The sequence below is a fragment of the Bombus vancouverensis genome, chromosome 1, assembly GCF_051014615.1.
Source record: "Bombus vancouverensis nearcticus chromosome 1, iyBomVanc1_principal, whole genome shotgun sequence".
NCBI lineage: Eukaryota > Metazoa > Arthropoda > Insecta > Hymenoptera > Apidae > Bombus > Bombus vancouverensis.
In genome coordinates, this window is record NC_134911.1 from 11,103,128 (window position 1) to 11,129,362 (window position 26,235).

At 36.0% G+C, this 26,235-nt stretch overlaps 1 protein-coding gene and 1 long non-coding RNA gene across 8 annotated transcripts; one reads left to right on the forward strand and one right to left on the reverse strand.

Moving 5' to 3' along the window:
* The first annotated feature begins 340 nt into the window (after nt 1–340).
* LOC117153532 (protein SCAI) lies at nt 341–25,330 on the forward strand. 7 transcript variants are annotated; one of them, XR_013058574.1, is made up of 6 exons: nt 341–746; nt 5,221–6,071; nt 12,455–12,868; nt 13,199–13,281; nt 13,357–13,419; nt 13,760–15,574. XR_013058574.1 is itself a non-coding variant. In XM_076619065.1 (4 exons), the coding sequence occupies exons 1-4, from the start codon at nt 553–555 to the stop codon at nt 15,657–15,659; spliced, it is 1,464 nt and encodes a 487-aa protein (XP_076475180.1). In that variant the 5' UTR covers nt 341–552; the 3' UTR covers nt 15,660–15,782. The 7 variants fall into 7 exon arrangements, 3 of the variants coding, with proteins under 3 accessions (XP_076475180.1, XP_076475175.1, XP_033183563.1); XR_013058573.1 differs by having other exon boundaries at nt 13,357–15,574; XR_013058572.1 differs by lacking the exons at nt 13,199–13,281; nt 13,357–13,419; nt 13,760–15,574 and adding exons at nt 17,189–21,077; nt 21,371–25,330 and having other exon boundaries at nt 346–746.
* On the reverse strand, nt 15,853–26,213 carry LOC143302788 (uncharacterized). Its single transcript, XR_013058577.1, has 3 exons — nt 26,121–26,213; nt 17,131–17,519; nt 15,853–16,253 (listed from the first exon to the last, which is right to left on the reverse strand). It is a non-coding gene; the product is annotated as an uncharacterized LOC143302788 (long non-coding RNA).
* Nucleotides 26,214–26,235: the final 22 nt, after the last annotated feature.

The following is a 26,235-nucleotide window of genomic DNA, read 5'->3' on the forward strand; positions in this document are numbered from 1 at the left end:
GGATTAGTTCTACACTGATGACCGTCGTTCCTCAAAATTCCACCAAATCCCGCTTTAAGCGAAACTCTGCTGTTTGAACTTCGACCACGGAACACCAGTGGCGACATCCTGCTCAACCTACATTCTCTACCACTCGCAAGATCACTCCGACGAGTCAACGCCTGATAACCTACCATCGAAACAATTTACCATGAAGCTCGTCAGATCCATGACAGTTACCCTCCGAAATAAATCTATCGATCGCTCGCGTATTCCGAACGAGGTCCAAGAGCGAGTCTATCGGCGGAACAGACAGATGTCTCAGGTCGACGTTGCGACGCGTGCGGGGTGGCTCGTGGCGTGGTGCTCGGTGGCGTGGTACGACACGGACGGTGCGCCCCCTGATGCGGGGTGGGCAAGTATTGATTGGGTCGGCGCGTTGGTCGCGGCGTCCGTGTCCAGAGTGCAGGAAGAGAGGGTGGCGGAATCGCCAGGCGCCATCACGCGGGGCCACCGCGACCGTCGTCTGAAGGGCCGTCCAGCCAGTGGCCGCGATCTCGATTCACCGAAAAGATGGTCATGATGGCTGGCATGGACGACCACGAGCGAAAAGTCGTCCTCGAGTTCTGCCACCTGCTCGAGAAAAGCAAGCAGCTGTTCAACGGGCTACGGGATTTACCACAGTACGGGCACAAGCAGTGGCAGGGTTACTTCGGGCGCACCTTTGACATCTACACGAAGCTGTGGAAGTTTCAACAGCAGCACAGGTGAGTGAAACTTGAAAAAAAAAGGAAGAAGAGGAATAAAAGCAGCAAGATAAGGAAATAGAAAGAAAAGAATGAAAATGACGAAAGAAAAGATAAGAAAAATGAAAAGCATCATGCAACATTGTGTCGCGTATATACCACACGGAGGCCACACGGTGAGTCATCGTCGGACGAGGGTGGCCGCTGGCGTGGCTGAAGCCATCGATCATACACGTACGACGTCCTCCACGCCACGAGGTCCTTCGACACGATCCGCGACTCTGTCAGGATAACGCTGAAACAGAGCTGTGTTCTCTTGGTGATTCCTCTATCTCCTTCGGAAGGGCCTGACGGGCCGCGGAAGCCCGCCTCGCGCAGAAAAGACACGCGTGTATCTACACGTACGTGAAAGACGTACGTAATAGGCAACAGGGATGTAAAACTGGGATCGGTTGCGCCCGTTCACGAAGGACCACGGCACGGTCCTTTTACGCGCTCGACCCACCATGTGACGTGAACGTGAATGGAGAATCGTGCGCGCGAGTGAACACGGTCACGCGTGTGTGTATATAGCTATCGTGTATCTCTGCCGCTTACTCAGATCTTCATCGCGATTTCCCTACGACATGTCGGTGCTTTTAGTGGGTTACACATTACTCTTCGTACATCTACAAGGACAGGATAATCTTACTGGTTTCATCAATTATCGTTTTCCTAATTTTATCACTTTCGATTTGGTATAACTGGACTGCGGCTGTTTGTACAAACGCTTTTGTTAAAGTTTTAGTTTAAGAAATGAAATTTAAGCTTTGAATATTTTATGCACTTTTAGGACTTTGCGCATTCCTTGCATTTTTGCATTAAATTCCCCATAAATATATAAACATCCGTAGTCTAGTAATAATGCTAGCATTATAGATATCTTTATACCTTATTAGGTAGATCTGACACTGCAACTGGAAGAATAGGATCTAGCCAGAAATTTGTTTCACTCTTTAAATATTAGAACGAGTATTGGACTTTGGATATTTTATGTATTTTGCGTGTTACGTACGATTTATACACTTTTGAATTTTTAAAATCCACAACCCAGATATTTTTATCGTTTGGAATAAGGATTGGAGATACGAAGAAACATCGAGCATATTATATTAGACTTTTATAGTTCTTGAAGCAGATTTTGTATAGCATATTGTACGTATGATATAATACGTGTGATTTAATTTTATAAAATTCAGAGTATGAAAGATAAGGATATATATATATATGTACGAAGGAAATATGAAATTAAATGACGTTTTACAAAATGGATATATTTGTGTGAGAAAATTATATGTGTGTTTAAAAGATACATTAATTTCAATTTAGTCTGCTTTCACGTTTCCTTTGTACATCTTCTCTTTTATACGCTGAATTTTGCGGAATGGAACTTGAAATATCCTTTAAAACGATCGCTTCAGGCTCGAGTGTTTCAATATCTTTTGCTGTGAATTAAAAGATACATCAGTTAACATAGAAACTGCACATGGTTTCTTTTAACATTAGATCTATCAATCTTTAATATGCACCTGGGAGTATATACTATATGGATACAGATGATTTCAATGAAAATAGATAGATACATACATATAACTATATTTAATAGTTTTCTATTCCAATAAATCTTGTATGTTTTAATTAATTATAAAGCATATTGTCAATTATTTTATTGTTTAATTAATTGTAAGATTCCAATGTTCTTGATAGTTCAAATCTTTAAAAAGATAGAGCTTCTTTAATATATTTTATTATTTAATCAACTGGAAAGTTCAATGCCTTTGGTAGATCTTGTATTACAAAATGGAGTTATTATTTATAACTTTGAAATTCTTCCATTTGCAATGAAGATTTCTACATCATATAATAGTTTATAGTAATTATGCATTAAGAAATTATATTTTCATCTCTAAAATTACTAGGCTCTGTTCAATTGCGTTTCAGATATCTTTACAGATCATATTACATGACTTTTTCTCGTAATACGATTCAGAATTTGCATGATCTTTATGTGATTTCTCCGAAGAGTTCTTGTACGATGAAAAGCACGTGACTTGGATTCTCGTGGCCATCGCTATGCGAATGCATCCATTTATGTTCAATCTTCTGTATGATTTAATATACTTATTCCAATAACTACGAATTTTTTGTTTCATAGCAATTATTAGTTATATTAGATTAATAAAAATATGGTAATTTAATCGGTTATTAGTATTATTATTATTAGTGCATGATTGAAATTAACAGGTCTTAATTCTTCAATATTTAATTATTGCAAATATTGTTAAAATTTCGTGTTCAACGTCATAAATTATTCACGTAACTTTTTATAAGTAAAATGCACCGTGAAGGCCATTGAAAGTATGAATCTGAGACTTACGTAAATGTTAAAATAGTTCAACGTCGATTCTGATGATCTTTCATTGGGGAATAAGTCAAGAAAGGTCAGTAAATGTCACCGATAATAATATTTTAATAAAGATTATTGAATATAATTTACGGTGAACGATAAGGGAAATACTATTTCAAAGGAAACTAAACCGTTCTATGATTATTCGCCACTTGACACAAATTGAATGAATACATAAAGTGAACCTTGAACGTAGAGTTTAAAGAATTGTTTAATTCTGAAACTGATTATTTACTTATTTATTTATATATTTAGGGTCAGTATAAAATACAGATACAATACATTTACAATACATCTTTACAATTTACAATACTCCTTTACAATATATTTTTTAAAAAAGCGAGTCAAAAAATATTTTTCATTCGAAAAAAATAATTTAATTTAATTAAAAAAATAATTTAACAAACAACTATCATAGCGCATGCAGTGGCTGAACGGTAAAAGCGTTTCCAATTTCTTTTCCTTCCGTTTCTTGTCTATAAATTACGACAGAAGGAACATTACGATCGCCACGAGGATCTGTGTCACGTGGTTTCCGTCGTACTCCCTGTGGACTATGGGGGTGATATAACGATCGTGCAAACGTTTGCTGTAGTCACAGCATTCTATAATCTGTTTAGTTTACATGTAACCTTAAAATCAGAATTAATTATTCACTGCGTTAGATGCAAAATGTTGAAAGTCTGAAAAATTAAAATCAAGTTTAATTGTTTCTCTCTAGCGAAACTTTTTTAATTACAAATCGCTTGTTTCACCTTTTTTCTGAACCGTTCATATATATAAAGTATCATAAATTATATATTATAGACCAATCACATTACTCCATCCCTTTCCAGTCATCATTTCATTCATAAACTCACCATAGTCTCTACCCATAACCTCTTTCACTAAGTAACAGTCGAAGCTAACCCTAGACCGATTTACTTGGGTGAGTTTGCTTCGTTGGCCCACTTGGACCACGTTACACACACGTCTTTATTTACCCTTTCGATTCTGTTGCACTGGATGCCCGGTAATCTTCAGCCCTTTGTACCTTTCCTTTTTGATCGTAAAGTGTCATCAACATGGGCCGGTTGGCTGATGGTGCGACTCGACAAAGAGTCAATTGTCTATCCGGCTATTCACACCGCTCGCGTTCGTGCAGACATGCGACACCCAACTGCTACGGTACATCTCCTATATACACACACGTACGATATATGTGCATACGTAACACGTGGCTGCAAGTATAGATAGGTAGACACGCGATCGTGCCGTGTCGACTGTTAATAAATATCGGGGACGCTCTTTCAGCATCGGTTCCACACGTCAAAACAATAGGGAAAAGTTTCTCGAACGTACGGCCATCAGTTTCAAAAGTATCGCTGGTATCTGAGCTTGTATTATGTTCCCCTGTTTCTCTTTTTTACCTTTCTTTTCTTTCCTTGTTGTTTCGTTTGTCTAGTTTTTTTATTGTGTTGCAGTTTCCTTGTACCTTTTTTGTCGCGGAAGGTTAGGTATTGAGACTTTGTTACTAGCGTTTCTTTGATCTTAGTCTAGGGAGGTGTGATTTCTCGTGAAAGAAAGTATTGTTAGGTTTTGCGAGGATTTTTTAATGATAATTGTTTAATGGATAGGGTTGGAAGTATTGTATTTTTGTAGCCTAGCTGGAGAAGGTTTTAAGTATAATATAGAATTTTATACAGCGTTCTCCATAGAAACGTTAATGTACCTCTCTTCCTTTATTATCTTAACTTCAAAACTGAAAATACATACAAGCAAAGAAAAACCAGTACCAGTTTTTTATAATTGGCACAACAAGATTATAAATCTCTTAATACTTAATATTTGAGCAATTGTATTTACTTCAAGCAACAGTTACTTAATAGAAGATCCAGAAAGACATAAAAGTATAAAATTATACTTCTTTTCTTATATCTAGTGCCTTTTGTTTGTTTATTCTTATGTCATTATTAACTCAATATATCAATCAACACTCCTATCAAAGCGCCTACCAGACCAATAACCATAAAAGGCGCGCGTGAACCCACGCGCGCCCTCTTCTTACAGGACGATACTGGACACGAAGTACGGCCTGAAGAGGTGGCAGATCGGTGAGATCGCGAGCAAGATCGGCCAGCTCTACTACCATTACTACCTTCGCACCAGTGAGACTTCGTACCTTCACGAGGCCTACTCGTTCTACGCAGCGATTCGCGGCCGCGCTTACTACAGCCGTGCCGCCAAGGAGGATAGGAGCGACCTGATGGTGAAGAAGCTCAGGTACTACGCCCGTTTCATCGTCGTCTGCCTGCTGTTGAATCGTATGAAGCTCGTCCGTGAATTGGTCCAAGAGTTGGATGCCCAAATCGTTGATTACACCAGCACCTACGAACCGGACGATCAACTCGAGTGGAATTTAGTCCTCGACGAGATCAAGGCGTTCGTGAAGGCCGAATCGGCCGTCGGAGTGGTGCACTCGGACTCGAACCCGGTTATACTAACCCACAGGTTGGGGCCCCAGACCTCGCCGCCAGTCGAACGTACGCCACCCATGTGCCTATCCCTGCAGGAGATCCTGATCGTTGGCAATTGCGCCGACCAGGTGAAGTTTAGTGAATTGTCGATGGACATGTTCAGGATGCTGCAAACGCTGGAGAGGGAGCCAAGGGACGACCCTAATCACCTGCACGATGCGTCGCCGGCAGGAAGGATGCCATTCAGGCCTGGCGCGTATCCTGGTGCCGAGAACGGTGCCCCGAGGCGGGACAATCCACACAAGTACCTGTTGTACAAGCCCACCTACAGCCAGGTACAGGTATTCCTCGCGAGCGGCTTCAAGGAGCTGCCCGCGAACGGAGCGCTGTTGCTCTACTTGTCCGCCGACGGCTGCTTCTCCACCGTCAAGCATCCGGAAGAAAGTGAGTGTTGCCTTTGATCGCGACCGATCACGCTTCCGCGAGTATCTTAGAGCCTTGGCTGAGCCGTTTTTACGTTTTGCTGTCAGGGAAGAGATATGGAATAGATGTAGGCAGCCGATGTAGGAGTAGAGCAGATTAGAGAGTTGGAGGAAGTTTGATAGATGGTTGATGTTAATGGGTTTTTCTTGGGAAGGAAAATAAGGAAGAGCGTTTTCCGTGGTTGCAATATTTCTGTTGTATAGTTAATCTTAATAGCTACGAAGTTTTATTAGCTTTGTCGATTAGAGTTGTTTCATAAAATGTACAAAAGCAAATCATCATTGGGCTAAATATTTTTGACGATTTCTTGAAATATATTGTCACCGACAGACACGTGTCTAACCTAATTTCAGAGTACTATAACCACATCCGTATATTGATAAGTATCATATGCAACACAAATCCAATATTTTATACGTTTGTACTTTCTCGCACTAATCCTAAAGCCAACATTTCCAAATCAAGTTTTACATAGCTTTCTTTTCTAAATCTAATACCGTATCTTAGTAAATTTGTAAAACTTCTCATTCGACAATTCAACTACCCCCACGACCTGAAAATCTCCAAATCGAAACACTTCACGCGAACTAATAACCAGTTGATCGATCAAAGCATGTTCGCCTCTTGTCAACGAAAATAGTTTCCGTTTTAAAAAGGCGGTTGGCCTCCGATCGATTTCGTTGATCGGCCGAAAATTACTTATCACGGTAGAGGGCAGTCGTTGATGCAAGGCTAAAACGAATCACGCGCTTGACGAAGCCGAATGCGAACGCGTGTCGGCATTTTCGGTCAGTTTCCTCGGCCGGTAATTCGACCGGTCGGGTAGAGCGAGTCTTCCGTGTCCTATCGATACGTCTAACTCTCCTAACGATCCTTGAACGACGAAGAAAGGATTTTTCCATGTCTATCATACAAAATATTCGTATTCTGTTCAACAAATTGAGTCTAGAGAGGCAAAACCACGTAACTAGAATCTAGAGAAGATAGGGTTGAATTCACAATTCTGAGATATTGTAAAATATATAGAAGCTATTTTTCCGTATATTAATCTTTTAACTGGAAAGAGTTAATTTAGCAAAGATAAAATCGAATTTAACGAGATATTTGTTGCTTTAATTAAATTACTGAAAAATGAAGCTGCTTCCTTTGTTACAGCAGTTAAATACATTTAATCAAACACGCTCAATTAAATATATATGTATACTAGTAAACCGCGGGTATTTATACAGATTCAAATTTTTGTGATTATAACTAAAAAGTTGTAAACTCTGTAGAGACTTTTTTTCATAAATATTTTTGAGAATATAATTAAAAAAGGAGATATTCGATCAGAAAATTGTTTTATCTATCAAGCATTATACACTATACTTTGAATATTTTATATATTTTTTGTATCATGTGTATTTTGTGCAATTTTGCACTTCCAAATTTCCTATAAATGTCTAAAAATCCGCAGTTTACAGATAAGCCGTGTCGCAACAATGTTACACGATGCCTACACCACCGCGCGTAGATCTACCTTTAAACGCATGCCACTAATTGGATCATCGAATCGGACTATCACCTTTCTCCGATTCGTTCAAGGGCTTCCAGTGAGCATACGACACACGAGCCGCACTCATCGTTGATTTAGTTACTGAAAGGAACGCTCTTTTCGTTAGTAGTATTCGGATTATGTATAGTCGAGTGGGAAAGACCGGAAAGTGTTTCTGCATTTCATCGGAACTGATGATGACGATCAGTTGCGGTAGTTAAATTTATTCTGGCCTTTGTTTTTTTCCGAATTTGGAGGATGGAAGTTTGCAGCTATTGTACTTGGAAGGGAATGGTATGCTTATATAATGTTTTTTTTTAAATTAAATAAGTTGTTGGAAATTGAGTTGAGGTTAAGGTAAAGCAATGTTAATCCTGTATGACACTATGGAAGTTACATGTATCTATTTGTTAAACTCTACTTTATTTTATTTCTACTTCATGATATTTTTATAATAATAATTAATTCTTATATTTTAGATTAATACGAATAACTATAATAATCTGTCATATTTTTGTTTCATAAGCAAATTAAGTTTTGGTTACAAAGGGTTAAAGAATAACTCACATATATAGTGGATAGTTTTTGAATGGATTCAGTTTTTTATAGGAAGTACAAAGAGCAGGAAATCTAATTATTAAGACATTTGTAGTAGGATATATTTTGTTTAGGCTATATTATTTACAGCTTTAAAGATTGGTTAGAATAGGAGGCTTATAGAGTCAGAAGCTTATATGTATATAATCATAGATACATATAGAAGATACCAAGATCTGCAGAAAAAATTATTTAGCTGTAGACAATGCTACACTAGCTTAGATGAAGTATTAACTACTATATAATAACAGTTGAAAATTTCACAGCATAAAAAATCAATATTTAAGTATCACACTTCCATACACAGATTCAAATGATATCTATGAAATTCATAAATCAAACATACATTTTGAAAAGGTATAAATATTTATACTTTCACGTATATAATTAAATGCATTACACATTACAGAAGGTAAAAAGTTCTATTTAAATTTGCAGATGAAATTCACATACCCCTAATACAAAAACTAGAACTACTAGTAATTTTACGAATTTCTGTTATTTAATAGCAACAAAAATTATTCATATCCAACCAATTTGTTGAGAACAATTCAATTACACGCCTAAAAATAGTCTCTTCTCATTAACACGTTAGAACCACATTGTACCACAAAGAAAATTCCTCAGTTTCACAATACAGCGTTCCTTTCTCCTTCAGAAATCAACGCCTTTAATTGGATTCGCGAAAAGATCAGTACAAGGTGTCCGCGACTCGAAGGAACTTGAAAGAACACACGCTAGCGTCCTCTTCTTTTTCGTCTTTAATTAGTGGGCATCCTCATGAAACTTTTATGCGGATCGAAAGAAGACATCTTGAGAGTCGACATACGAGATACACACGACCATGACCTCTCGCGGTGCATGTTGAATTAACTACATAGAAAATCCAGGTCGTTTAAATGGTTTCCTAATATTCCACGTGCCACGACGTTCAACCGCGACGATCTATTATCTTCCGGCCGATCTGGAATAGTTGCCCGTCATTCATCGCATTTCTGTCCTGGTTTAATTAGTAATTCGTATATTTAATACCAGAATTCGTTATGCAATGCTTTCGATGTCTTTTGTGATACATGTATAGTGGCTCGCGGAAATGTCTGAATATGTACTTGCTATGGAACCTTTTATGTATTGTTTGTGCTATATAAAACATTTTCGAATTTCATCAATAGTATAATTAGTAGACTGCTGATTTTTATGTAAATTCATATTTTCATGAATACAATTAAAAGAGTAGGATCTGAGCAGAGATCTGGTTTACCTGTTAAATATCATAAACAGTACTATACACAAAAACAATACTGTATCTTTATACGTTTATATGTTTTGTATGCTTTTGTATGTGTTGCGTATCATAACGTTGCATATCATTACGTATTTTTGTATCTCAAAATTACTGATAATTGCATAAAAATCAGCAATAAGAAACTACTGTTACTGTTTTTCTACTACATTTTCAAACTGTTTCGTATAACACACATAATACATTCATGAAAAGTTTCTATAAGTATTTACTTTCGCGAGCTACTATATTTCTGTGTGTTCTCAGTATTTGTCAGTGTCCGCATGTAAATGTAAACAAGTATTTATTGTCCTATGGGTATTTATTATCGCGTGTATCAAGTGGTAAATTGGTGGCAAAATTTTGGGATCGTGTTTAATTTTATATGCAGGTTAAATTACGCTATAAATATGATAATGTATAATAGACGTTTGTGTTATATTACAGATATTTTGGTTCAAACTTTGGATTATTAAACCTCTACTTTTCTTCCGTCTCGACGAATAAAAAGATTTTGAATATCTCATTATCTATCAACTTTCGTAAATTTGGAAAGTTTTTAATAATAAGAAATAAGAAATAAGTTTTTAATAATAAGAAAATTGTGCCACAGGACGTAATGAGGTTAGGAAGGTAAATAAAAATACTTTCCTTCAGAAATTACTATTAGTCATATTTCTAACTTTTATTATACTCAAAAAATTTCGTTTCCAAAGAGGTATATACATATAAAATAAAGTAACGTTGATATATTTTCCAGTATAACATGCGTACCTCTACAACTTGAGATGAAAACGTCCGCAAATCCATAACCTTCACGTGACCCGTTTTCATCAGTAGAACCGAAACACGCTGTAAAATTTGGCCACCTATTTCCAAACGGATCTTTTGTACAGACTACTTTATTCTGTATCACAATTCCTCTCCAGTCATCGAGCAATCTCTCTTTCTCCCTTCCTGCTGTTCTCTTCAAAGTACGTAACACTTTCCACTTATCGTCCATTTGTATGTTGCCTAAATGTTACACATAAAATACCTTTAAAAGGACGAAGGAGAAGTGAAAGAAAAAAGAAAGAAAAGAGGAGGGATAGAATAGAAGAAAAAAATTCGAGTCAAGACCGAAGGTCGAAGATGTTGAAAAATTTAGCAAGCTGACCACCAAAGGAGCGCTCGGAAGCCGGTATTCAGAGCGCAGTGAGGTTACAAGCCGCTCGAGAAGGCGAAAACGGTCTTTCAACGAAAGTAGAGTAGCGCATCCGTGTCAAGGTTATTCCGCGATAGAGATTCCAAGCTGTCGGCCCAGTAGATTCTAAGTTTGCAATCAATATCGAAATACGCGGTGACGCGTCGATATCGAAGAAACCCCGCCGGTTACATTCGACCGACAATTCTTTTGCCTCTTTTAAATAAATCTCGGCTTTCGGTGTCGTTAAAAATCTCACTTTTACGGTTGCGATAGATTTTACAGATAAACGTTGGCATTAGACTATGGATGTGTGTTCTGATCTCAATATATCAAATATGAAGACCATAAGGGATCAATATAATAAGTCTAGCTTCTTTGTTTTTTTTTATTTTTATGTTACATAATGTTAAGCAGAAAATATTTTAATATGGAAAGAAAACAACTTGTTACACTTAAAGATATAACTATCTCAAAAAAAGGTTAATATATCTTTAAAGCTCCGTAAAAAATCAACAACATGATTAGAATGTTAAGACAGTCAATAATTTTGGAATATTTAGCATAGTAACATACGTATAAACATAGATCCTTGTTATTTTTATTTCGGCTTTCAAAATACGCATTCACCATACCGTTATAGCATTAGACAAGAAATTAAATTTGACCTTTTAAATTTGAATAGAGAACATATATAGGGTATTTAGTGGAAAAAACTAGGAATGGTCAGACGCGCGGGAAACTAGGTAGAATTTAAAAGCAGAATTGGTACGTTCCAAAATGCGCGATACAAATTACAATGTCGTGGTACGATCTAGTCCGGACACAAATAAATCTTCCAAGGATACAGGCAACGATTTTGGTAACGCTCCAATTTCAAGCGGCGAGTCTCGAAAACCGACACGGTCGGACAAGCTTCTCTGCTCATTGTTTCGCCGAAATGAAGCTCGCTCTTTCAAGCCGGCCGCGCGTGAACAGCCGATGCAACTGATCGTTGTTTTATTTATAGAACGCTCAGTGCGAAAAACAGGCCTCAGCAACCGCAAGTTTCGGTTTTATTCGGTCCTTATGGAAGATTTGTTATAGCTTTAAAAAGATAGATTACGTTAGAAAATAATACTTCCGGTTTCAATGTTTCAAATCTCCGAACTTTTCAATTTTTTTACCCATGAGTTTTTAATTTTTAAATTTCGAAGCGCTGAGTGGTTAAACTTTCAAATTTTGAAGCTTTGAACTTTCAAACTTTTAAATTCGGAAGCTTCAAATTTTTAAGCTTCTAAATTTGGAAACTTTGTACTTTTTCAGGATTTTCAAATCTAGAAGCTTTGAATTTTCAATTTACTAGATTTTAATGTTTTGAATCCGCAAATTTTTAAATTACAGGGCTTTAAATTTGTACACTTTCACATTTGGAAGCGATAAAATTTTCAAATTTGAGATCTTCCAGTTTCCAAATCTTTTAACTTCAATGCTTTGACACCTCAACATTCCAACATTTATATTTAAAAATTTTAAATGCCTTAGTTCCTAATTATAAATCTTAAGCACCAAATCCCCATATTCCTATCTACGAATTTCCTAAATACTCTTTGTAACTCGAAACCTGAAAAGCCAAAACTGACATAAAACACAAAACGAAGCCAAGGAAGGGCGCGTAGCCCGATAGTTAGGGTACCGTTCCCACGTGACATCACGCCGCTCCACGAAACCGGAATTGCACGATGTTGATAAACCTTCCGATTTTGCAGTGGGGTACGACCTGGGTGGCGTGTCCACGTGTAGCAAGAGGGACCCGGAGCACGGGAAGAGGCCGACAGGTGGCAAGGAACCGCACTGCCTATACCCGGGTGACCTCTATCCATTCACAAGGAAACCGCTGTTCGTGGTCGTCGATTCGGACAACAGCTTCGTGTTCCAACAGATACCTCGTTATTTCGGACAGCCGTTGATGGTGCTGATGTCGCCCCAAGACACGCCGTCAACGTTACGCGACGTTCGACACGGTGGAAGCCTGTTCACTCTGTTTCTCCACGCCCCCCTAGCCGCGTTTTGCCTTATATGCAACATCGGCAGCCTGGCCGTGCACCACTGGGAGCGGTGCCAGCGTTACATCGAGCGATTCCTCATCGAGGCTTGTCAGCTCGTCACGCGCTCCAGATGCGGTAAGGATCCAGGACGTTGTTTTTGTCGCCTGACACGGCCTGCAAGAGCTCTGCTCTGGCTTCCTTCTCTGTCTATCTATCTCTGTCCCTCTTTCTCTTCTAATTGGATGGGGAACGGGGAATGGGGCATATCGGTGAAACTTTCTTGGCTCTGGTCTGGCTGCGTTCGATCCGTGGACTGGGTGATGAGAATATTGCTTTTAGAGATTTATTAGACGGATCTTAGAATATTTAAACGATTGTAAAGACTGTATAATAGATTTATGTTTTTTGGAATGACGATAATGGAAATGAATTTGATACAGTATTTCACTCTTTGGTTTTTTGTAGAGGATTTTGTGATACAGGTTTGAAGATTGTGAAGTCTCTCTAATAGGACATTTTGTAATTAAGAGACGTGGAATAGTGCGAAGGTAAATTAGATGTTATATTATTTATGTGCGAATGAATTTATTTTGGTATCATCTATCTTTTTTTTTCCTCCAAAGGGGCAAGGATCGATCTTCGTTGAAAGGAGTGTGGGCTCACAGAGAGGAAAGAAATCCACCGACGTAAATTTCTTTAATTATTAAAATCATCAATTAGCAAACGATATGCAATCATACATCAGATCTTTCCCAAATGCAAATCATTTACAAAAATTACCATAGTGTTTCTCCTTATATCAATTCACATCCAAGAAGTATGTTACAGCTCATAAGTATCGGCCCATTTATAGGAAACTTCTTTCTTGAGAATAACGTTTAAGCTCATTTTAAAAAGTAAATACAAGGTGTGTCTGTTAGGAATTGTAAAAAGAAAAACTCTTTTATGCGGATATTCAGACATTCAATTCCACGATTCTGGGATAAGCGCCCTGCTATTTTTCATAATCTCTTTATCTTTTACCAGATATCGTTGACCCACGTGGCGCGGGTGCCAAATCACATAAAATTGGCGTGACAGCGGAACGCGTTATCCTCCACAAGCAACGCCATCTTCTCTCAACATTGTTTCGCTCGTCAAACGACTATAAAGCATCCAGCAATATAATTTAAGTGGCTATAATAATCGACAAGCTTCCAGATTTGAACAGTTGAAAATTCAAAGCACCACGTTCGAAAATGATGAAGTTTAGAGTTTAAAATGTTGAGAACTCAAATATCTATCTATTCGATAGAAGTTTATATTTAAAAAACGCTATAAACTTCTCGATCAACCCGATGGTTATTCCTTAATAACGATTATAATCGGCTTTGCTAACGAGGAGCGCATTAGAAGAATTCTCGATCCCAGTCTTCGAAATCGTCTCGGTTCGTTCACCGGCAGCCAGAACGCGCCGAAAGGGATTTACGATTGCGTTCGAACGATAAACAGAGCTGGCCTAGATCCAGGTCGTGTTTATCGCTGAACCGGCAATCTTTCCTCCTAGACGCGTGGATCTAGGGTCGGCTACAAAGGGGCTCTCCATTGTTCCTCTCGCGACAGCGATATGTCGTGTGCGAGTTTTGAACGTACGAGTGGCTTCCTTTGTCGCAGGCTCTCCTCTCTCTCTATCTCTCTCTATCTATCTATCTATTTATCTATCTCTCACTCACTCACTCACTCACTCACTCTCATTCTCTTTATAATAATCGCGTCGTTAAGTAAAGCTTTGTGCGGATACGTTTAGTTCACTTTACCCTTAGAAAGTTTCACCGAAATCGATCGGGACAGCCAGCTGGCTGTCTAGCTTGACAATAATTCGTTCGAAAGTTGAAACAACAACTACAACAACAACAACAACAGGTTCTCTAGTAGCAGGCAACAACAGCAGCAACAGTAATATGCAAATTTGTCGGCCATATCTTTGGATCTGGAACCGTCGTCGAATTTTTGTTTAGAGGAAGATCGTGGACGTCAGCAGGCGATTTCCAGTATAGTATGACGAATTAAGAATCAATTTTAGAACTTCAGGAACCAAGTTAACGTAACGTTTCATTTCCAATTGTTTTAATATCAGTTCACATCAGCGATTTCTGTTTTCCAACGTTGTGACTATGAAAGGGAATTCGGTATATGTTTCCTTATTTCTTTCAGCCAGATTCTATCATTTTATGAAATTCTATAATTTTAAAGAAACGTACGTATCTGTGGTGTTGGTCCTCAATCGATTTCCAAGTGTAGTCCAACCGAGCGATCATGACAATGCTACTGCACGTAAATCATAAAAGTGGATGGATTTTCCCACCACTTTCTCTTTTATGTCATATGCTTCAAATTTTCAAACCACAGCGTGAAAGAAGAAAGATATGCTTTTCGTAGGAGAATGTTCTCTATCTGTATATGCCAATTGTCATAATTTAATTGTCTTCCTATTCTCGTTAATTACATCCTATGACATATGGGAACGAATAGCGAAATAAATGGCTGTACTGACGGTATAATGAATGACGGTAATGTAACTGCGCTGACGAAACAGTCGCAGATGCAATTGACTGCTTATCAAGAAAATTTTCTCAAGATTCTCCACTGCTTACTCTTCATTTCTCTTTTTAGCATCACGACCACCCGATTGGACTATACAGTTCCGAGTCTTACGAACAGAGTAAACTATCCTTGTCATGCATATTTTCGTCAGTTTAACCAGAGACAGCGATAAGGTGTAAAATAACCCATCTAACAATTAATCTAATTTTCTAATTTAATTTCATTTCAACGCGACTATTATTACTATCTACTATTACTCTTGTACTTTTTATTTACTTTTGTTTACTTTTTACCATTTTTAATTTCATTCATCTGATTATTACTTTATTCTATTTCAGATTAAACCGGAAAAATTTTGGTTTAGAGATACAATCTCTCCTCTTATAAACAAACGAAATTCTAGCACAATGAAGCTGTTTGTAATGCCAGGAATTATTTAGACAGTTGTAGTAGACAGGAATTATTTACTAGATGTTTAATATCAAAGATATAAGTGATTTTTACTTCCTATAATACAAATTCCATATTTCATGTTACAAATGCAAAAGAGGAAAGTTTAGATGAATATAATTGCCTTTATAGTTGTTATTCTTTCCTATTTTTTAGATAGAAGATAATATGTATGAAGGAACAAGAAAGTTTTTTCTTGAATAAGACTTGGACAATGTTGAATTTCGAGGATTGAAAAATACACCTTAGAAAAGATGTACCTGCCGGGTTTTTCCATCTGGAACAAGAGTTACCAACACTTCTTTTGCGTCGGGATCGAAATAAACTTGTCGCAAACATTCGTAGAAATCGGGAAAGTTTATTTGCCCGTAACGGAGAGTTCATAAAAATTTATCAAGTGCAAAAGGGTCGAGTTTGACGATGGAAGTTACCGGCGAGCTGACGTCCCCGATCGGAACATAAATCCAATTGCTCGAACGTCAAAATTCTGAAACGAAACGAACGAATGAGCGTACAAAGTGTTGGAAGGGTCTCTCCATGAATCGGTTGCCCGTTAACGTGCAGTTGGAGGTGTTTAAACCTTTCACTTTTCTATGGTATTTCCCTTCTCTCCTCCAATATTGAAATTATGTTATTTTATGTTTCCCTTTATTCCCATTTATCCTATTTCTTTTTCAGAATTCTGAATAGTAATATGGCAAGAAGTTAGAATATGCAGGAAGACAGAATAGTAAAATTGTGCGGCGGGGATCTACTTTTTAATTTAATCCCTTCATGCTTAGTATTGTTTATACGCAAAATTGTATTTTTCAATCGTCTTGTACTTGTCGATTGTAACTAAACGATGCTTATGTATAATTATTTTCGGTAAAACAGGTAAAATCTAATCTTAATGCGTCGTGTCTTCCTTATAAGAATACGAGGAAAATATGTTCTACCACTGATAAAAAAAAGAGTTTCTCCCACAACTCAAAAGACAGGATTAATTGTTTCGAGCGATAAACAAATTCTACGCAGTAATGTTACTACTCTCATGCAACAAACTCCCTCACAATTTTGCTATTCGTTATTCACCACATCTTTCTAAATTACAAAGAAGAAACACCACAAGCTTGAAAACATTTTCCTAAAAAAAATCCGAACAACCTCAAAGGGCCTCGTTTTAATTTCTAAAACCACCAAAGCTCTCTAAGAGCGAAAAGCAAAAAGAAGAAAGTGAAGAAAAAAGAGAAACAAATGTAGAAACTCCAACTGCACACCCATTGTACACAACCACGGAGACACTGTTACAACCATTTGTACATACGTATACATGTCCGCATGTATATCAAAAAAAAAAAAAAAAAAGAAAAAGAAAAACGTACCAGAACTCCGAGAGAAACCGCCTTGGACCTGACCGAGCGCTTTTATCGGTCCACGCAGAAACCAGCGTGTTGCAATTCTTCGGCGACGATTTCCTACGACTGTTGCTGGTGCGCTACGTGTTCTGCGACGTGGTGTTGAATCTGCACCGGTCGTTCAGGGGTCGACAGCAGAGGCCCCGTTGCCATCCACCGTTGCCGGACGCGGAGGTCCTCGAGCATCCCACTCTTCATCACCTGGTGCTCGATCTGGCCGCCTGTCTTGACTGTCGCGACCATTTCCCGGACAGCAACGAACTCGCCTGACCCAGGCATCTTTCCTGCCCGGCCCCCCATGAGTCCACATCTCTGTTGCCGCCGTACAGCCACGACTACGATTACGATTACTGTAACTACAATTGCAACAATAAAATCGTTACACTGAGACCTCATTAAATCGCGTCTAAACAAAAAAAAGTAAAAAAAGATTTAAAAAAAGAAAAGAAAGAAAAAGGAGAAGAAGGATAAGAAAGAAAATGAGAATCGAAGGAGTCGAAACAAAAACGATGTATGTATGTATGTATAGGAAAGGAAGAGAAAGATAAATGATAAGCGAAGAACGGAAGAAATCACGTGTGTACAGTCCACATGCACGTGTATCGTCGTTCGATAAATCACGGGGATTAATTGGCCGCTCGTGTTGAATATCGTCGACGCCGTCTCAGGGTAACCCGGCGTCGTACTTTTCGTTCTGTCATCGTCGTTCTCGTCGTCCGTTCGTCGATGATCTTTCGATGACTTCCGCATTCTCCTTGTCAATAGGTATTTGTCGATTGGAAGGTTGAAAAAAGACACACGACGCCGGGTAACGACGCGTTTTTCTCTTCTCTGCCCGCGAAGAAACGTGCGGATACGGAAGAGGAAGTGTTAAAGAAGGTGGAGGAGCAGGAGGAGGAGAATGAAACGAACGAGCGAAGAAATTATATTCGCGGCTTCGTGTTTCTCCTTTTAAGGACTCGTTCTATGTTAATCGCGACACACCGCTGCCAGTTTTTTGCTACGGACTAGTAAACGAAACACAAAACAGAGAAAAAAGTCTATATGTATATATATATATATGTATATGTATATATATATATATGTATATATATGTATGTATATGTATATATATGAACATACAAATATATATATATATATATGAAATATATAATATATTCTGTCACTGCGTCGATGGTAAAAAGAAAAAAAAGAAACAAAAAAAAAATTTGAACGAGAAAGATGACTAATTATAATACGTATGAAAGAGAGGGACATTGTGATTGTCAAGTTGTATGTATAGACGAACGGAGGAGTGAATTTGTACGCACTGGTGCTTTGTACGATTTTAAGAAGCTTTTAGCGTGTCGTCGAATGACTCGGTTCGGTTTTTCCGTGTTTTACGGTTTTCCGTTCGGTTCTCGGTTCTCGGTTATTCGGATCGCAGGCCACGCACCCTCCCAATTCTTCTCTGTCTCTTAAAAAGGAAGAAGAAATGGAAGAAAGATGAAGAAGATCGAAAAGAAACGAAAACATGTTGGAATTTACGGTGATTAATCAATTTATAGAGAAATAAAGGGAATTTCGTTATTTCAATATATGTAGAATACTGTGAATGCATTTTACGGTTTCCGGGTATCAAATTAGGATCACACGCAGAAGTTTTACATATACTATATCAGATAAATGACAAGTTGTCTTTGATTGTCCAAATTATTAATAATTACAAGCATATATGTAGGTAATTATGTATATGTAACAATTAATTTATTTAATTTATTTAATTTATTTAATTTATTTAATTTATTTAATTTATTTAATTTATTTAATTTATTTAATTTATTTAATTTATTTAATTTATTTAATTTATTTAATTTATTTAATTTATTTAATTTATTTAATTTATTTAATTTATTTAATTTATTTAATTTATTTAATTTATTTAATTTATTTAATTTATTTAATTTATTTAATTTATTTAATTTTTATTATGTCACGTCGCAGAATATTTGTATTCCCATAATCGGACAGTTTATTTGGCTTCAGTACTATTGGACATATTTGAAATCTGATCAAATCACTTGTTTACCCATTGTTGACCACTACATTGTTCAACTTAAAAGCTTTGAGTGGTCCTAATTCCATCATCCGGGACTGTAGAACCATTCGGACCGCGAATTATGCCATTACGCAGTAAACCTATATCCGACACTTCTCACGATACATACATATACATATGCAGTAGCTCACGAAAGTATTTGAATACTAATAAAAGTATGTGGTGCATAAAACGTTCGAAAATTTGATTAGCATTCTAACTAGACGCGATTGACGTAATTATCTTGATAAAATTTGAAAGCAATCTGAAAATGTGCATAAAAGTTAGAAGGTATTCGTTGCAATCATATATGCATATATATATTAAAAATTTAGTATACAGCATGAACAACCATCAAACATGTAATAAGCGTTAAAGATGGTTCCATTGTATATTGAGGTTTATTAATGTAATGAATAATTCATTGTTTATTAAATACCTTTATGACCTCTGCGAAATATATATTTGCACTAAATGTCTTGTAACTTTCATATACATTTTCTGATTTATTTTTAATTTTATCAATATGATTACGACAGTTGGATCTCATTGGAGTGCTGTCAAAGTGTCTTGCATAACACACATAGTAAATTCATAAAAGATTTCTACAAGTATCGGAATTTTTTCGTGAGCTACTGTACATACACATACATAATATATGCGTACTTTATTGTAGAAACGCGGGTCCGAGACTTTGCGATTCTATTTTCGCTGATGTGTCCGCGAAGCACAGGTTTTCCGGCGCTTTTTCTCCCTCCCTTTTCTCTCTTTCTCTTTCTCTCTCTCTCTCTCTCTCTCTATTCGTTCTCGTCTCGTAATCGTCACCCACGCAGACAACGTCTCTTTCTACGGCTATCCACCTGTTTTTCCCTGTTTGTTTCTCCCATTGTTATATAATTCCCTCTCGTGCAAGGTGTTTCCGGTTTTTCCGGATAAACCGAGGGCAAATAATACACCGGTAAAAATGCGCAAAATACATTTGCAGAAAATTATATACACACATCTTAAATGTAACTGTAAACGTTTTATCGCGAAGTTTTAGGCGAACATTCTCTTCTTTTATTATGTACGCTATCAGACAGAAATTTGGTATCATTTTTCTTCTAATTGCAACTATGTATATTGAGTTTTCTGCTAATCTTCTGATTAATTTGAAATCAGCAGCTTCTAAATTGCGGATTTCTATGAATACAACTAAATAATTATTATTTATTTCTTTTATTTAGGTCCATTTTAATGTCATAGTTCGTTGAACCTGTCCACAAATTGGCTACAATGTTGCAATAAATTAAACTAGTAAAAAGCGGATGTTAATATGAGTGATCTTAAACAGGAAAAATAGCAGCGTTGAAGACAATATTGAAAAGAATCTTTTTATCATCATCGGATGTCGGATCAAACTATGTAATCTTCACCTAAAAACTGTTTTTATTTTTTTTCACTATCAATGAAATTACAAGTGGAACGCCAGGTATATAATTTTCTTACAATATTACCATATTTCTTACTTTCATGTTTTCCTATTCTTTCTTCCTTTCTTTTGTTTAACCCTCCAATTTCATCTTGGCCATTTCACGCTTGTTATCTTCCTCCTCCGTTCATTTCGATTTTCCCGTTCACAGCTCTACACAGTGGCCCGCCGACGTCACAAAGTGCCAACCGCGAGGCTCGTTTATTTATAAGCAAAAAGTAGAGCGACCAGAACGCGAGAAAGAGTGGCTCTCATTGAGTCGCCGAGATGACGATTCGCCAAATTGAACTTGCTCTCTCCTATATGACGGACAATTTAGCTTACGGGATGAGATGAACAAATGGAAGACTAAGAATCATAGTGGTTGTAAGTTGGTTTGCTATAATTTACTAAAACATCAGTTATGTTTTTTCAAATCATAAAGAAGCACAGAATGCATGCAATATGCAAGAACACATAGGATATGTAAAGTACTTGTTATAATATGTGAAGCAAATCTGTACTTAATTGTGTTTATATTATAAAAATATGAATCTGCAGTTATATAACTTAATCAAGTATAAAACCAAAAGAATGATACATTTAAAAGTCGAACTACATATTAGATTCAAATCCTCAAAATCTTGACTTACGCCACTATGATTTCCATTTTTAAATAGCTGTAGAGAAAGACAAGGAAAGAGTAAAGAAAGAAGAAAAGGAAGATAAAGGATCGAGATGAAAAACGAAACAAGTTCATTTGTGTTCGTGTGTATATAGGAAATACTATGTACAATCTAGTCTTTATAAGAAAACGAGAGGAGAAGATAAAAAATGGAGTTAGAAGGAAAAAGAACGAGGGAAAACGGAGAGGGGCAACGACTTGAGAGCAGAGTAATAGCAGTTTTCTCGGACGAACGTTCGTCGAGTATTGTTGTGTTTAAAACTATACAGAGTGCCCCAAGTTTTTCTGCAAAACAAAATTGTTCTACGAGCAAAACTAAAAAGACCATAAATATAGGTTATTTAAAATAAAAAAGTTGTAATAAAAATTTTATTTTTATTTCATCTCAATGAACGAATTAACTGTTTCTATCAGTTCACCACATGTACTACTATTTGATTGGTATATCTTTCTTCTTTAAAGTTATTCATATCTACAAGCTCAATAGTATGCTAAAATATTATTCTTTTTTGGGTATTTCACATTTCTCCTATTCATTTTTAATGAAGCTGTAAATGACCTATATAACATTCCTTATTCATAGAATATATAAAAATTATGAACATTGTTTTGTATGAAAAATCTGGAATACTCTGTATACATGATTCGCGGTCACTGTATCATAACACATATACATGCACATGAAATCTCTGTCTATCCTCTATGTTTTGCAAGAAACGAAAAGGAAACAAGAAAGAAAGAAAGCGAGATCCAGAAGAACGTACGAAATACGCTTGCGTCCTATTATCACGGATACGACGATTAACGCAGAAGATTCTACATTTACCGTTTATAATGTCCAGCATTATTAAGCGAGCAATGTACCCGATCACATATGTGCATACTTGATATCAGAGACCATACGATTATCAATCTCTATGATAGTCCTCTGGTTCCTGGGTGTCATTTAATTCTACCATTTAATAGCCGAGTTTATTTCTTTGGTTTTTTATGTCTTACTGTTAATTTCATTTCATTATAAACTGCCGTTATTACATGTTATTATATTCTTGAGAATATTCAATCTTTTGTTTGATTATCGAAGAGAAGCATTTTTTAGGGAAATAAAACTAATTGAGGAAACTTTTTTGATAAAAAGGGTCTATAGGTTTATGGCAAATACATATACTTCCAGTTATAAGTATTGAGACACTTACATGTTATATTTATTGAAAGACTTTAACACATTTTACTTTCTTACATTATATTTTGATATAATTATAAACACAAACGTAACTAATATTTTAAAAAACTAGAGTCACTTTGTTATTTAATCAATTCACTATTTTGTCTTCTGGACCCTTTTTCAACAAGGCTCCTTAATTATAAAATTCATTCTCGATGAACAAACAGAGTATATTTAAGTATATTTAAGATTAATATAAAGGAGTTATAAAAATAGTAGTTGAATGAGAAAGCATATTTGGTGATTCGTATCACAAGTATTTTTGCATATAATTGGCGAATATATAAGTAGAAGATTTCTAAAGTCTTCTTGTAATATTGTAAAAATGATATTTTATAAATTAATAAGTAAGAATCTGCCTTTCTGTACAAGATGTTTTATAACATAGGGAACTATGTAGCTTTAATGGTAGATAGAGGACACGAAGGAATGAGAAAAGTTTGCATAAATATGTGCCCTGTTTAACCTTTTTCTCGAATCATAGTCATTTTTGTATATCAATAATGTACAGCTGCTTAACCATATGGGAAGTCACTTTCGACCTAAATTCAAGCCTGCGGTTGTCATGTTACAGCGCCGTTACACTGGATTACGTAATTGATGTTCCAAAAAGGAAAATCTATTTCTTTAATCGTCAATATTAACTGTATATATCGCTAAGTTTAATTTGCATTAATGTCGAAATGTATCGTAATACTGTAGTTTGTCTATATGTTAAAAGTTTCCCAATGTTTATGCATTTTTTAAATTTACTAAATTTATTAAATATTTGCTATTAAGTTTAAATACACAAAAATATAAAGAATCTACACGATATACAAAAGTGTCTAAAGTACTCTTTTCTCATTGCTTTTTATAGAGATACAGATTTGCAATAACTGTCCACAGTCTACTCATTAATAATTTAATGTGAAAAAAGCTAGAACTTAAGTACAAGGACAAACAGGGTTCGCGTTTACACCAACTTTTTTCATTGTTTTCGCGACTACATCCACCATCGAACGAGGTTCTACGTGTTACAAAACACCCCTGTATCATTGTTAATTATAGTACAGGAACGATAAATATTTTTCTCACTTGACATTCCTATGCTATGGTGTACTAAAACGGCAGAAATCTCCTAAAAATATTCAGAACTTACTATTAACTCGAATAACTACCTGCATTATTCCAGAACACTGACATCTTTCAATTTTTATAGTTCTTGTAATATTCACGTTTCTTTAATTAAACAAATTAATTATTATTAATGATATTTCACCATGAAAAAGAAATCATAACTAATTATATTTCACCATAATTCTTTTATCAACTGTACTAACACTATACTAAATAGTATTAAACGAATTGGCTGAAAGAGTAGATACTAAAAGATCGACGTTTACACCCGGAAGCCAGGACTATCCGTAAAAACAGCCAAGCGTATAAAGAGCCAAGAGAATCATGTTGAACGCAATGTTCGCTACTCTATTTTACTCATCGACGGAAACACGCGAGAGGAAGACGACGTGGCTCCATGATCGAGTGCCAAATCATGACATAATCATCAAATTTGCACGTTCGATCATTCTGCGCGACGACTCTCATAATTACGGCACAATATCTACGATCCTCTACGTTTCTTTCATGAATCCGTCATAATATACACTGCTAGCCATAAGTATATATTAGAATACCTACTTATATTTAATACAAATTAGATACTTTTCGTCCTTCCTATTTTTTAATTATTTTATTATATGATTATCACAATCTAGATTGCAGATTTATGGAAAATTTGATTGTAGAAAAATGTACAGAGTGTATATAATATGGGAAGATATATAAAATTTCTAATGTAATCTTCCCAATGTAACATTTAGAAGGTAAAACAAATTTTTACTTATAATTAAGTACCATTTTTGTAGTTGCATTCAAATATGAAAAATATAAATTCGCATAAAAAGCCTTATCCTAATTATTATAATTATAACATATAATTATAATACAATATAAAATCTCAAATAAACCAAAATTTGTTAGAGTTTCCCAATAATTGTAATGAATAGGTGCCCTAACATTTATGGCTGGCAGTGTAGCTTCGATAATTCTGATTCACGCGCCATCGACATCTGGCGATCGTCGATTATTCTTCACAAAAGATTTTGGATTGGTGTTTCGTTCGATTAAACGTTTTGTTCGTCCACTTCGTCTGGTTCGATCCGTTTGCTCCAGATACTTCTCTTGGATCTCGTGTTCTTTCATACCAATTGTTTTGTTTGAATTTCATCAGGTCGGGTTGTTTAATAGATGCGATTAGTGGATGAACCCGCGTTTCGATGATTTTTAAGAAAAAACGAGAATGTGAATGGGATATTGTAAATGTAACGAGAAAGTGCTTTGTCGAATACTTTAAGGATATATTGTAAAATATTATGGGTAAAGTGCGTTTTAATAATTCTGAAAAGAAAAAGAAATGTAAGATATGCGAGTTTCTTGAGTGATTTCGTTAAAAACAGCAACGGAACCCTACGACATAATTCGAGAAATTGTTCGACGATTCAAGAAGGCAAGAAATAGAAAAAAGGTATTAGTATCCCCTCTTTGAACGATCGGTAACTAAATTAACCTTCCATGTGATCGTTGTTTAATCCTCTATAACCAGGATTTTTTCAGTTATTGAAAGATATATTATAGTTAATTAAGATTTTTAACTGAATGACAAATAAAGAAGACAAAGTTTAAAAAAAATATATATATGCGATTTCTAAGTTTCATAGTGTTATAGAGGATTAAGAAGCTAGTAATTTTGATATCATGCTTTCCCACGGAAAAAATGAACCACTAAAACTAAAAAGTTAAAAATGCATACCTATAAGAATTCATTTCTAATGTTTAAAAGTTCACAGTTAAATTCAAAGAGTTAATATCTTTAACAATTCCCTGGAATTTCCTTGGAATTTCCCATCTCCTAAATGATCTATAAAAATTAAATTTAAATGCAACAAAATAAAAAAGAATTATAATATTTTGAACACTTAAACATTTTCGAGATGTGCAACCAATTCTTTACTATATCCAAACAACTAATGTCTTGAACATTTCTCTATAATTGTCCATCCCTTAAAAAGATCATTAACAAATCAGATTTAAATCAAATGAGATAAAGAAATATATACAAATCAAAAAATAATCTTAAACAGCAAAACTCAATAGGATTATCAACCAATTCTTCGTAATATCATTAAATCATTTTTTAAATCCAAAGGATTAAACATCTTTAACACGTTCAATTTAGAGTCGATATGTGTATGTATTTTTTTTAATATTTTTTATCAACAATCTAACATATGTTCTAGATATTCTTTAAGTAAAATCAAATAGGCAAAACTTGTTAATCTTCGCACTACTTTCCCCAAAATCGTAATCTCTAGAGCGCCATATAGGGAAATTGAATTCCCGCGCTCCGAAAGCGCCTTACATGGCGCATGTGCGAAAACCGTGTAATTGCCACGCCGTCAGGTGGTACGATGATACGCACATGCAGGTGAACTCTGGTCGGCTGAATTAATAGACATTCAAGACGAAATGTTTCTATAAATAATCTTGATGCCGTGATGCGTAGATGGACCAGAGAGGGTACAGAGTCGCCTAGA

Excerpts from the sequence above, each read along its gene's own strand:
- LOC117153532 (XM_033327672.2), top strand. The coding sequence starts at position 553 with ATGGTCATGATGGCTGGCATGGACGACCACGAGCGAAAAGTCGTCCTC. Across the intron at positions 747-5,220 it reads AAGTTTCAACAGCAGCACAG|GACGATACTGGACACGAAGT; the intron begins GTGAGTGAAACT and ends CTCTTCTTACAG. Across the intron at positions 12,869-17,188 it reads CGTCACGCGCTCCAGATGCG|AAACCAGCGTGTTGCAATTC; the intron begins GTAAGGATCCAG and ends CGGTCCACGCAG.